The sequence below is a fragment of the Protopterus annectens genome, chromosome 9.part0, assembly GCF_019279795.1.
Source record: "Protopterus annectens isolate FY-2018-M chromosome 9.part0, PAN1.0, whole genome shotgun sequence".
NCBI classification, from domain to species: domain Eukaryota; kingdom Metazoa; phylum Chordata; order Ceratodontiformes; family Protopteridae; genus Protopterus; species Protopterus annectens.
Window position 1 is genome coordinate 678,739,333 of NC_056743.1, and position 14,866 is coordinate 678,754,198.

The following is a 14,866-nucleotide window of genomic DNA, read 5'->3' on the forward strand; positions in this document are numbered from 1 at the left end:
CAGAACCTCTGTTATTTTAAATTCGATTTTTAAACTTGATTTTTACCACATTTTTACCCATATTTATGGGGTTTTTGTATTTTAACTTTCTAAGTATGTTATTAACAACCCTATACATCATACAAACAGTAAAAACAATTTTATTGTATACCTTTAACATTTTTAAGACTGCATGCACTTTAAATGAGGACAACTAATTAAAATGTTAATTGGTTTGGTTATATAAGGTATTGAGGGGAGGATCTCAATGTTTCTGATGAAGTTGTGTGACGAAAACGGAGGTGAATAAACGTTAAAACGAAATACAGTCTGTGGATTTATTCCAAACTACTCTTGCAACAGCTTGGTTTGGGCTATATTCATTTCGAATTATAACCTGTGGATTGTAGGTATTTGGTAGAAGTTTGCTTACGTAAAACATTTTTTCTGAACAGCTTCAGTATTGAGAGGAAATAATTTTACACGTGGAGACTGTAAGTGCCAGTGGTTCCGTTTTGTGTCCGTTTTCTTATTACTAGTACCACTTTGGACACTTCCTTGTTCGTGGGTACTGTGTTGATTTACTGAGTATTATCTTGTTCTTTTATTATTTATTATTAAATATATTTAAACCTATTTTTGTGTCTGATATTTGTGAGACATATTTAAGCTCTTAGAGTATTTGCATATCTATTTGGTGACACTGTACAGGCCAATCCTAAATAACCTTGCATGTCTTGGTCAGACTTCCATTTGGATTAATAGTAATATTACACAGTAAGATTGGACACCCTTTGGTAAGAGCCTTATAGTAGTTGATAAGTAGTGGCTGGTGGGAGCTGGAACTACCTTATAGTCTGGCAAAAGGGAGCATAGCTAGTAAACCTGTGCCAGCCTTCCCCATGGGTGTGTGTTCTTGTATATAAATCAAATCTCAAAGTGTGTGTGTGTGTGTGTGTGTCAGCTACTTGGGCATGGACACAAAGCACTGGTTGGACAGAGAGGGTGCTGGAGGTCTTAATTTGGCCACTTGGCTGAGATCTCAACCCTATAGCTGTGCTAGTGGGGAATCTTATTGGGGATCTGGAGAAAAAAGGGAGAAAACAACCCCAGACTGACTGTGATCTCTGTGTGCTCTTAATGGAAATTGCACTTTACTGTGTGTGTACTTGTCATCCTCCCAGTTTGTATGCCCCCCACTGTTGCCAGTGGTGAGGATTGAGGCTCCTTGATTACTGAGCCAGTGCAGGGGCATCACAGGGGCCTACCATCGACTGATGTAAAAGTGATAAGGAAAATGGAGTACAGATACAGGACAGCTGATCAAAGAACATTTTTCAGAACATTGACCTGATGAAGCAAAAACCTTCAATGACTCTCAGTTAAGTAAAATACTGCAAACATATTTTTCCTATAAAAGATCTGCAACTGCATTCCCTTCTCTAAATAACAAACTAGAGGACAACCACATTTGGAGAAAGCAGCTTTACAATACATATTGAAGTCTCCAAATTATTAAAAAAACTTTTTCTGCGTAAACTTTTATGTGTGTGTGTGTGTGTGTGTGTGTGTGTGTGTGTGTGTGTGTGTGTGTGTGTGTGTGTGTGTGTGTGGGTGTGTGTAGAAATATTCATCAAATCAAGATTCTATGAGTACTGACCAGGTATACAATGGAATCAATGATGTTGATTATTTATCCATGAAATAGGCAAAAAAGTATATCAAGACAGAAAAAATGAGTAATGGTTGAGACTAGATGCTGTCTGCAGAGAGGTTATGAAAGGGAACTTCTAAGCAGACTAGACTGGCTTGTTACTATTTCAGATTATATAGTCATGGCCTTTCAGTTCCTTCTTTTTTATTTAGAGCTGATATTATTGAAGCAAGTACAGTCTTGATAAGTACAAAAGGCAAAGAATGAGTCTGATAACAGACAATTAGAACTGCAAACAAATTTGCTTAAGTAGCATCCATCTATCACACATGATACAGGCCTACAAACAGAACCAGATCAATCTCAGTGGCTCAACAGATAGCCCACTTGTCCTTTTTACTGGAAGATCAGAATGCTGTGGGTCTACTCCCACACTAAGCAGCTGGAATAATTTCTAATACTGACACAGAAATGCAATCAATATAAGGGGGATGCTGTACTTCAGAGTGTGGCACCCTTATGATGATATGCTAAACATAAGCCTCATCTGCCAGAGTTGGTAGTAGCTCATGTGGATATAAAATACTCCACAACACTTATTGAAAAGATTAGGGAAGTTTGCCAGTGTTCTGGCCACCCCTATTCAGCATAAACGCCACCTTTGGTCTCCCCTGAAAAGATGTCAGTTGACCTAGTGGTACTAACATGGTCAGCAAAGTGTAAATAAACGAATAAAGAAGGCAGGAAAACTGTCTGAAGAGTTAGAGTAAGACATTCTCTAAGAGAAAGGGTGTTGTTGTTTCTATAAATCTTCTTTGTAATGTGAAAGATTCTGCCTGGGATACAAACAGTTATGATCAGAAGATCATGACTAAGATAAGGAGGTAACCCTGTCCCTGCACCTCCACTTTGGAGGCTACACTTTCCAAATTTATAACTCCTTCATATAACCACCTGCACAGTCACCGTTACACAGACACAAGGCAAATACGTGTTTTGTACCCCCACTCCAATGAAAGTATTTGTTTTGTCTCTTCTTCAGCAAATTTGGGAAAAAAGTACCACTACTGCAAATGTAGTGCTTTCTTTAGAAAGAATTGAGAATTTGTGCTTTAGCAGAAGAAATGATACCCAGATTAAGTGATTCCTAGTAAGGTTGGGGGAAGCTGAATCTACAGCAATGCATATGTTACTCCTAAACAAGACTGCATTACAGTAGGAAAAACGGTAAATTCTCTGATCCCTACAGCATCACAATCTCCATTCAAAAGCTATAACACTTCAGAAAGTCATTCACATGGCCTTAACCATATGATGTTCGACTTTTTGTTCTGAACAGGAGCTACATATATATATATATATATATATATATATATATATATATATATGGGATCCATAGGTTCATAGGTTCATAGGTTCATACTAGGCTATCTGCCCGAGGGCATTTACAAGCCTAGCCCATAGTTTTGTGGCTTACACCACCCCTTTAGTATGGGGAACTATACCCATTATTTTGCTGTGCCTCTGTCGAGCAGTGACACTGAGGTAATCCCTGGGGTATATCTGTGATCTCCCATCCATTGGTCAAGATTTCTCTTGAACAAGGCCAGCGAGGTGCTCTGCCTCACATATACCGGGATTTTATTCCACAGCATAGGGAGTCTTTGGGTGATGAATCTATCCCTCCAGCACGTCCTATTAATAGCCATGTCGAGGTTTAAGTCTCTTGCCCTTGTGGCTCTGATGGATCTAGATTTTTTGAGGTGAAGCATATTCATCAAATCTGGGTTTGACATGGCCTTGTATGTTAGGCAAAGGTCACCTCTGAGCAAGCGGTGGCGACTGAATAGAGCTGGAGTTCTTTCAGTCGGGCAGCATAGGACAGATGTTTGAGACCCTTTATCCTTTTGGTGAGGAACTTTGTGGCCTCTCCAGCTGCTGCAAGTGTCGGGTCAGATACATTCCGAATGGGGCATTGTACTCAATCATTGGTCTGATGAGTGATGAGTATAGGGAGACTATGACCTCCCTTGATCTAGATGAGAATCCCTTCATGATAAGGTGGGCAATGTAGAAGGTCTTCCTAACTACTTTAGCTACATGGGTGTCGAATGACAGACTACTATCAACCTGGGTCCCCAGGTCCCTGATAACTTCTTCTGTGCTCAGTGGATTGCCACCTATTTGGTAGCTAGGGGTAACCTTGTTTTTCCCAAAGGGTATGACTATGCATTTTTGGCATTTAACTTTAGGCCATGGCTCTGGCACCAGTTATCCATTTCTGTGAGACCCTTCTGAAGGATATCTGTGTCAGATGTGTTTTCTACTATGGCCCAGTTTGCAGTCATCTGCAAACTTTGTCAGCCATAACCCTCCTGTGTTTGCTTGTACTGGAAAAGTAGATGCCAAACAAGAGTGGGCCCAGGACTGAGCCCTGTGGTACACCACTTGTGACAGGCTTTGAGTCTGACATGGTGCCAGCAACTCTGACCCTGTGGGTTCTGTCACTCAGCCAGTTTGCAACCCATCTTGTGATGTATGGGTTAACATTTAAGCTGATGAGTTTTTCAATGATACCCGAGTGGGGTATTGTATCGAGGCCTTCGCCAGATCGAGGTAGGCTGTATGGACTGCCTTTCCTCATCAATGGCTTTGGTGACTGTTTCAAAAGTCAACCAAGTTTAGAAGGCATGATCTGCCTTTGACAAAGCCAAACTGGGATGGATCCAAAGTCTGCAAATTTCCTATGTCTTTATTTATGAGGTCCATTATGATCCTCTCCATGGCTTTGCAGATAAGGCTTGTCAAGCTAATGGGCGGTAATTTCCAGGGTCGGTGGAGGCACCGCCTTTGTGAAGTGGGACCACAGTTGCAGTGCGCCACTCCCTGGGTACGTATCCAGAGGTAAGACTATGATTAAACAGCTGTCCTAGCTGTGGGTTTAATTCCTCGTTGAGTTCGTGGAGCACACAGCCGGGGACACCATCAGGTCCTATGGATGCTGTGTTTTTTGCTTTGGAGAGAGCAGTTCTCACTTGGGCGTTGGAGATGTTTGGGGGGCTGCAATCGCTTGGTATAGATATCTCTCACTTAACCCACCCCGAAACCCACAGTCCGTCACTATCGCACACACACCCTACCTGCACCCTAACTCTAACTCACTTAACCCACCCCGAAACCCACAGTCCATCACTATCGCACACACACCCTACCTGCACCCTAACCCTGACTCACTTAACATCAATATGTTCGACGTTTCCCTAATTTGAACCCCACTTCACCGAGTCCACTTGTTAGACGTAGTAAAACTTCGAACATTGATTTTGACAGTCACACTACAGTGTGGAATGGGAATATTCCCTTTTTTCCGCTGTAGTGCGATCTCAGAGTTGGTATATTTAAGTAGGGGGGTGTGGGGGGTCCTGCAAAAACATCTTTTAGTGGGGGGGGGGTTGGGTAGCCCAGGGAACTAGACTTCAGCAAAAGTGCACTTTCATTTAATTGGACTTTTGCTGAAGTGTAGGGTCTACTGCTCTATTTCGAAGAAGTGTATTTTCGATGTAGAGCAGTAGACCTATATATATATATATATATATATATATATATATATATATATATATGGATCCCCTTCAGTTTACCGAAATGCCACAACGCCGAAACACAAATCACCGACACCAAAAGACCGACAACACATAATACCGACAATACACACAACCATACATGCACTAACCGTAACCCAAACCCTAACCCTAAGGTCCGACACTACCGCACACTTACCCTACCCGCACCCTAACCCTAACTCACTTAACCCACCCCGAAACCCACAGTCCGTCACTATCGCACACACACCCTACCTGCACCCTAACTCTAACTCACTTAACCCACCCCGAAACCCACAGTCCATCACTATCGCACACACACCCTACCTGCACCCTAACCCTGACTCACTTAACCCGCCCCTAAAACTAAGGTCCCTCACTATCGCACACTTACCTGTCCGCTCCCTAACACTAAATCCCTCACTCTATCGCACACTTACCAAGTCCGTCGGGTTCTAACCTTGTCGGTCATCTGCGTTGTCGGTGATTTCGGTCCGACGGATTCCTTGTCAGTCTAGTGAGCTTTCGGGCATCTGAAGGTGTTCCATAGATATATATATACTTATGTATTTAAACCCGTTTATCCTTTTTTGTAATAAAACTTACATTGAGATGCAGGCTCTGTTTGTGGGAATGAACTGTGCTTTGCTACATGTGTGTGTGTGTGTGTGTGTGTGTGTGTGTGTGTGTGTGTGTGTGTGTGTGTGTGTGTGTGTGTGTGCAAAGATTTCAAAGCAGCTGGGTAGGTATAGACTGGTATCTGACTTAGACAGATTCCAAATGGCATGCTACAGTGGGTGAAATCAATACAAGAAGTTTAGTTTAAGCAGCAGAATAAACATGGTTCGAACTTATTTGCATACTAGAACTGTTCAGTTGTTCAACAATGGTTATTTAAAGCATGCAGGTGTAAGTAAAAGATGAATAATGTATCAGGATTATGACAAACACTAATACCGGCTTACTTTCAATGAAAAATTACATCAGATAAATAAATGAAAGCTATACAGGACAGAGCAAAGATTAAGGCTGAAACAAAGGTCTATTGAGAGGTTTACCACCTACAGACCATTGTCTATCTCCCTACCTGTCAAGGCTTGCATGAATTGAGCAGGATATACAGTAGAGACACTAAACCAGGACCAGGACCAGGAGTCAGCAGCTGTTACATTTATTTTTAGGCTGCCCAGGTTCCCTGTGCTTAAAGATCTTGTGCCCCTGTCATCTGGCATCCCAAGCACAGATAACCCCTAAGCCTACTGAGTAAAAGCAACAATGCCCAGCTCAATATGTCTTCCATAGTTAGTAACCAACTCACTGACATATGCATCTACTGTGCACTGAAGGATGGAATATAACTAGGATTTTAAGAAATGCAAATAGTAGTTAGACAACCTGTGGGACAAGAGCAACTCCACAGAGGTACTGATGGACAGGTTTGACAAATGAAATGATTATGAGTTAACTATAGCAAATGATTTAAAAATTTGTGGCAGCGGTCCCATGCCATAGTAGTGCGCCATTTTAGGCTTACTCAGTGGTAACACCATAGGACTGTCTCAGAACCGGAATTGGATGCAAGTTTTGTTTTCACACCTCATGGGTGTCACCTTGTTATTGTGTTTTTTTTTTTTTTTTGTGCAAGTCAAATATTTTATCATAGCATGATTAGAAAATGATATAGAAATCTGGGTTATGGTTACTTATAGCATGTATATGTAACTTGATTTCACATTTCTGAAAACAACCTACAAAAACTTGTTAAACCAGCGTGTTGCAAATAACCATCCATCACCTAGTTGTTCTACAGACGTGCTACATTTTAAAGGGCAACTGGACAAGGGTTATAAAATAAACCAATAACCCATGACTGTGTGTGGGTATATCAGGATTTACCCACAATTGGTGTGGTTTGATCACAAGGGTAAAGCCAACCATGGGTAAATCCTGATATACCAACAAACAGGAGTGCATTATTGCTTTTATACAATAACATTATTTAAGAAAGAAATGACTTACCTTTCTTAAATAATGCAATTGTACAAGGGGGACTTGTGTCTTATTCCATGTTGACTTAGTTATTCTGGTGTACTGTGCATGCGTATAGGACTTCCCAGTCTTGCATAGCACATCAGTGCAGGAAAAGGGACGAAGAAAACAGAATCTTCCTTAGTTTTTTAACTGTTAAAACACAGACATTTACAAGGACAGTGCAAAAATATGAGGAAAATCTCTTATGTTTCTCTATTAGTTTTCCAGAACATACCTGATTTTTCTCATATTTTGGTGTGTCTTCCAGTATATGCCAATAGCAAAGTCTGGCTGCTCAATGGTACTTCAATGGCCAGACTTTTTTCTGTTGATATATGCATCATTTACAACAAGCTTGCTGGTTAGGTTGTCCAATCAACATGCTAATTTTTGCATAGTAATGAGCCATTATTGAATTATATAGGATAGCAAATTCTTGCTGGAATAAGTCCCCCCACCACAAGCACAGATACAAGTGGTACATGTGTGAGTACAAGCATGCACACTCATGAAAACAGACACACACAATATGTATGTGCGCGCGAGCGAGCACACACACACACACACACACACACACACACACACACACACACACACACACACACACACACACACACACACACACACACACACACACACACACACACACAAACGCACATGCACACACACAGCCATAGCAAAAAAGAATGTTGTTAAAAAATTTGATTTGTTTTCTCATCACATAGCTGTTGGTTTTGTTGTGTGCAGTTTGCTTTGATATTTAATTTTTGGAAGGGATATTTCTTAATTTATTTTGTGTTCTCCTGTGTTTGACAAATTTAAGGAAAAATGAATGTTGTTAAAGTATTGCCGCTTCCTCAAGAGTCATGTAGCACAGTTGACTTGTTTTGTCATTTTTATGCATTTTTAACCAGATAAGCCCACTGGACATACGTAAATCTCCTTTTAAAGGAATGGCCCAGGAGGACTGCCTGGTTTAGCGACTTGCTCAGAGTCATGCAGTAAGCACATAGAGATAGAAGGAATCAAACCCTGTACCTCAGGTTGGGTACAGGAAGCAGCTCATTAACAGCTCAGATTAGGGTTGCCACCTTGGGACATTTAGCTCAGATCCCTAATCCTTTAACTGCAAGACTATCACAGCACTTTTGTGTTTGTTGTGTGCATTTTGCTGTCTAACATTTGGAAGGGACAATTTTAATATATTTTGGAATCTCCCTTGTTTGACAAGGTTAAAGGAAAGGAATGCTGTCCTCCCCCAATTATGTATAACCTTAGAACTGCCGTACATAAGCAGAGGTACACAGAGGCTTGTCCCTCTGCAAGACTGGTCCAAAAACATGATTTACTCAAGCTGCTTCATGCCCAACTAACCATAGGTGTGACTCCCTAACATATCCTTGCTAGCTACAGATCCCCTAACTTGAGTCTGGAAAACCACACCTCCTACCTAAACCTACTGGAATCTCTTAACATTCAGCCTAACACCATACTTATGGGTGACTTCAACTACCCCTCCATAAACTGGGAGATGAATATGACCTATAATTCACTTGCTTAGAGGATTTTAGATTTTGTCAATGCAAACGCCCTGGAGCAACTACTTAGCTCCCCATCCAGAGGTACAAATATCCTAGACTTTGTACTCAAAAACATGGGGGGATGCTGCTTCTTCCCATGCATTAACTCCTCCCTGGTAAGATCTGACCACAAAATAATTTCCTTTAGTATTAAAACTAACCTAGAACCTCCATCAAACTCCAAACCTGTTAAGAACTTTGCTAAGGCCAATTACCTCAAATGAAGTGACAGCTTATTAAACTTCCTAGCCCCTCCAAACCTGGATAACACTGAGGCCTACTCTGAGCTGCACACAAAAGCATTGTGCAACCATATTCACATCTGCATAGAGAAGGCAGTACATGAGTCAAACCTATGATTTCTGGCAAAAATAAAACCACCCTGGTGGACCTCTAGCATAAATAATCTATTCAACAAAAGGAAAAAGCATCCTCTCCAAAGCCAAGAAGGAACAGACAAAACAGTGAAAAAAATACACTCTTTAGACTAAACAAACAAAGTAGAGAAATGGTCAAATCTGCCAAAGCAAGCTATGAGGGAAAAGTAGCCTCCCAGATGAAAGATAACCCTTAAGGCTTTTTTAAATTATGTTCATACCTCAGGGGAAATGCTCATCAATGTGCCAAGTTAATCATGAATGACAATACTTACACCCAGCCTGAAACTATACCAAACCTGCCGGCCGACAAGTTCAAACTCTCCCCCACCATTACCTCCTACCACACCAAAAGAAAAACCCACGACCATCCACCTACTGGTCATTATGAGGGAACTGGTCCTTACTATGTTCACTAAAGCCAGAAACACAGCCTCCATAGGTTCCAACAACATTCTGTGATACTTCTTAAACAGCTTAAAACAGAATATATCAGGGCCACTAGAAACCTCTTTCACCACAGCCTCCAGACAGGCTTTGTCCCAGAGGAACGGAAGACTGCAACAGTCATCTCTCTGCACAATAGGGCCATCAACTGACCCACGGAACTACAGACCCATAAGTTTGACAGTCTTATTTGCAAGCCTTGGAGAGCATTACCATGTACCTGATCAATAACAACACAGGAACTTTCTAAACACTGGACCAGACCCAATCTGCCTTTGTCAAATGGAGGTCTTGTCTGCTTAATCTGGCGGACTTTTTCGAGAACGTCACCGGAGAAATGGATGAGGGTAAAATGGTACACACCACTTATTTAGACCTGGCCAAAGCTTTTGACACAATCCACCACTCATGGACCATAGATAAACTTACTGAATTAGGCATAAACCCCTACATCATCATATTGATAGCCAACTGGCTCACTGACAGGGCACATGTTCTCTGGATAGGAGAATCCACTTTGGATAAGAAAGCTGTTATGAGCAATGTCCCACAGGACTCATTGATGAGACCCCCTCCTGTTTGATATACTTCTCTGAAATGAAGGCCAGTGTTGGGGCCCTCTGGCTCATGAATTTCTCTGACTGTAAACTGGTAGCAATCATTAAATCCTCAAATAATGTTGATGTCCTACAAAGAGTCCAGAAAATGACAAATGACTGGTGCCAAAACCATGGTCTCAAACTAAATGCTAAAAAATGCATAATCATACCCTTTGGTAAATTACATACCTTTGCAAATTATAATAGTGTTAGGACACCCCCTAAAAATAGACCCAGTGGTGAGGGACCTAGAAACACAGATAGATAGTAACCTAAACTTTGACCACCAGGTAGCTATAGTAGTGAAGAAATCCTTCTGTGTGGCTCAACTTATAAGTGAAGGCATGACATCAAGATCAAAGGAAGTCATAGTGCCATTGTACCTGGCCGTCATCAGGCCCATCATCAAGTACAATGCGCCATTCTGCATATACCTAACCAGGCACTTATACCTACTGGAGTGGCCTCAAAGGTTTCTTGCTAAAAAATACAAAGTGTGAAATACATGTCTTATGCAGACCAACTAAAGGTCCTATCCCTTTACTCTGTCTCATATCATTTATTTGGAGGAGACTTATGACTGATCTACAAGGCATTCTCTGATCCAGCCCTGTTGAAAATGTTACATATTCGCAAGAAAAATTATACGAGGGTTAAGCATTCCATGGACCTGAACCTTATTTGTCACTCTAACAGAACTTGCTGGAGAGACAGATTTGTATCTCAAAGGCTACCTTGTCTATGGAAAAAAATTCACATCTTTGTAAAACAAAGCCTGTCCCTCATTCTCTTCAAAAAGAATTTGGATAAACGGATGGAGAACCGTAAATTCACTCCAGGAGTACTGCACCTGTCCTTATGGACAGAAGAAGTCTGTAAAATGACTCTGGGCTCCAACACCCAAAGACCCACTACCCTAACACTATCCCATCCAATATCTGGGGAATTAAGATATAATATTGTCATATCCAGGGTATTATTGGCCTAGTAATAACCTCTGAATCTATGACATGTTGGGCTTAAATAATAAGACACAATGTACTGAATCATGATAAATAAGAGAAATATCTATTTGTGGTTTCTGTTGAGGTCCTAGATCACCTCCTCTATAATCGTCCCTGTCCCTACAGACTACTATTGCAATATAAAAGAACTTGACTGACATAAAAATGTTAGCAGCGTCTTCAAGAACCAAAGGGAGATATGAAGTGACCACACACACACACACACACACACACACACACACACACACACACACACACACACACACACACACACACACACACATACACACACACACACACACACACACACACACACACACACACACACACACACACACACACACACACACACACACACACATATCACCATCACCACCATAACACAGACTGCCACACCATAATGTTTCTGGTGCAAAAAGTAAATATTTGTGTGTTATACTTTGCTGAGAAGGATGACCCTCTCTGATTTTCTTTAGATGTGCAACCTTCTTCTCTTGAAATCATCATGAGGGGAGATAAACTATAGAAAATGAAAGACCATGCATCTGATTTTTCCAGGCACCTCACATCTATAGCAGTGTATGTTACTATATTTATATTCTCATTCAGAGAAATACCTCTATGCTAATTTAGCCACAGGAAACCCACGTGACTTACAAAGACACGTTGTTGACTAGATGTTAGCAGGTGGATAGCTTTACATTTATTTAGAATGCGCTACTACTTTATATAAAGTCAAAAACAAAATACCTCACATGTGGTCGCTAAGAAGAAATAAACCTGATGAGCAAAAATAAAACATGAAAAACACAAAGAATTTTTCTTAACAAAATAAACATCAACGGGTACTGAAATAACAGTGGCAAATACCTGTATCTAGGAATCTAGGAAAAATATCTACATCACTTTAAACCATTTTTCTAACTACGCTATCAATTTACAAAACAATAAGCAAGGAAAAGTTTTTGCCTGTACTTCAGAATTACCTTTTTTTTGCACTCTTGACCTCACTGTATGTTTTACTCATCAGTCCCCTCTTGGCCAATCATCCCATTCATTCCCCCTCACCAGGGAGAGTCATCTGGGAGGGGTCATCTTTTCAGATAACTGTCGGGGTGGTTTGAGAGTTTTTTCCTTTTTATATTGCCCTAATTCCCCACATGCACTCAGCTAAGCAGGGCAAGGGAGTTATACAATGGGCTGACTGTAGCGGCTGGACCTCACCTCCACAAGGGACATTGCCAGCAAGCAGCCACACCCAAAACCCTGAAGGACTGGAAGTGGCTTCCCCAATCTTAATCAGGGAAATCACACTTCTGTGTATGTTCTCTGAGCACCCACAACCATCCTGCCCCCCATGTGAAGTGAGCAGGCTGAGTCCATTCACTTCTTTCTCATCCTGTCTGACTCCCTCATTGTCAGGGTCACAATTAGGGCTCCATCCCTCTACTTTAGGAAGCCACATGTAGTATAGAATTACTAAAAAGCTTAATGGTACTATCTTGTTACAACTTAGTTTAGCCTTTATTATCTGTATATCACTCAGCAAAAATATAGGCAGCTTGCATAATGATCTTGTCCTTGCCTCTGTCAAGGAAGGATACCCACCATGGAACTGGCTGTTACATCCTCTATAATGGTTGAGACCTGCTGTATTCCTTCATTGCTAGTAAAAACAACCTGCCCACCGGATGCCTCAGCAATGCTCTCATAAGGCTGGAATCTATCTGGATGCAGAACTTCCCGGCGCCCACGGCCTTTCCTCAGAGGGTCCTCAGTTAGTAAAAATGTAACCTGAAGAAATGCAAATAATAATAAGAAAAATGAATTTTATGATCATATACTCTTTGAGGCAAAAGAGGCCCTATTATATGTCAATACAGTTTTTATTAGTATGGAATCTTTAGTTTAAAATGTTTTGTACTTATTTGTTAGAATGCAGAGCAAACAGCAATCAAACTCATGGCTCTCAATCCAGCAATCGTTCTGGATGAGGGAAACTACTGCACTACATTCTTAGCAGCAGTGACAACATTTATTTTGTTTTGGAGATTATGGTCCTCAGCTGAATGTGCTAGATCTAAAACAGCCTTCATGATCATTGAAGTTTGAGATCCTATTAAAGTTATGAACAGACATCACTTTTTAGTTTAAATACTGAGCATAAATTGACCAACATAAACACAAGATGAACTGTACAGTTTGTTTCAGGTGGGGTCTAGGCTGTCCCCACTGACAGACTGAAGCAATGAGTGGCTGGAGATTATCTACGATTTCTGATATGGGACTGTTTAATGAGTTACTACTTTCTTAATTTTAAAGTAACTGCACAGTAAAAATAGAACCACAGAAAAATACACCCCTATTTTTTCTGCAGTTTCCACAATTTTTATCTTGCTTTCCACATAAAAATATGCAATTTCTCAATTTATGAAATTATATTTTGACCAAAATGCAGAAACTTTTTACATTTTCAAACAACTCTCACAAAGATGCCAACAGTTTAAGAAAGTTTTGCAGCATATGGTGAGGAAAGACAGGGCAAGTCATTTTTCAAGTGATTTTATTCTGTGCCTGGTTTCATCTTTCGAGTTATGTGTTAATGTTAAAACAATCTTAAGTTAAATGCAAAACAATGCAGTATACTAACATTCAGTATAAAAGATGTTCCAATCTCATAATGTTTTAAATGGCACTACTCTTCTAACAGGCACTGTCATAAGAGACCTGGGTACTTATGTGGACAATTCACTTTCATTTGATCATCATGTTTCCACCATAGTCAGGAAATCCTCCTATCTGGCCCAGTTAATTTCCAATGGAATATCTTCAAGATCCAAAGAAATCATTCTGCCACTGAGCTCTTTTCTTTCTACACCCATCGCTGAGCACAATGCCCCCTTTGTATTTATAAATCAAACCATATTGCTCAACTAGAAAGGCCCCAAAGATACCCTACCATACCTCTAAACCTGCAGACACTGAAATATGGAACAAACGTCCTTGAAAAATAGGAATATCCATCTAAAAATCTGTACATCTAATTAGCATATAATTTGAATACCAAATTGCACTTAACTCTTCCCACTTCCAATAGGAATGTGGGATACTACCCAGAAACACATTTTAAAACCGAGAGTGTGATAGAAGTGACAGAAAAATATAAGCATATTATCAAAGAAAAAGTGTCAATTTTGTAGGGTTTGTTGAACTAGATTGTGAAATTCTACCAAACAAGGTCAATTATTTTTGCTTCAGAGAAGGGGAGTTGTAAGCTGTGTGTCTTCTTTCTTTAAATTATTTTTGCCACTAGTATTTTAGTCATATAGTCTGGTTTTCTGTGTACTACACAGCTTCCAAAATCTCACAGGGTGAGAGAGATTCAGAAAATTGTGAGAAGGGTTAAATCCATCCTGAAAATAGGGACATACCTCCAAAAATAGGGACATCCTAAATTAGGCCTAAAATAGGAACATTCCTCCAAAATAGGGATAGTTGACAGGTCTATGCCTTACCAAGAAAATCAATGGCTGTAAATCTTTCAGCTAGCCCAACAGATTAACATAACTGTTGTAATACTCAGTAACCTACAGAAT

General features: G+C 40.5%; 1 protein-coding gene across 3 annotated transcripts in view; it reads right to left on the reverse strand.

Annotated features, from left to right (window-relative positions):
* Positions 1 to 14,866, reverse strand: part of VWA7 (von Willebrand factor A domain containing 7) — a 325,092-nt gene that overhangs the window by 135,726 nt on the left and 174,500 nt on the right. For 2 of the 3 annotated variants that reach the window (XM_044083283.1, XM_044083282.1), the window contains exon 10: positions 12,879 to 13,064. The exons of the other annotated variant lie outside the window; for it this stretch is intronic. In XM_044083283.1, the coding sequence (XP_043939218.1) occupies positions 12,879 to 13,064 (186 nt within the window). The remainder of the gene's footprint in view (positions 1 to 12,878; positions 13,065 to 14,866) is intronic. 3 annotated transcript variants of the gene reach the window in all.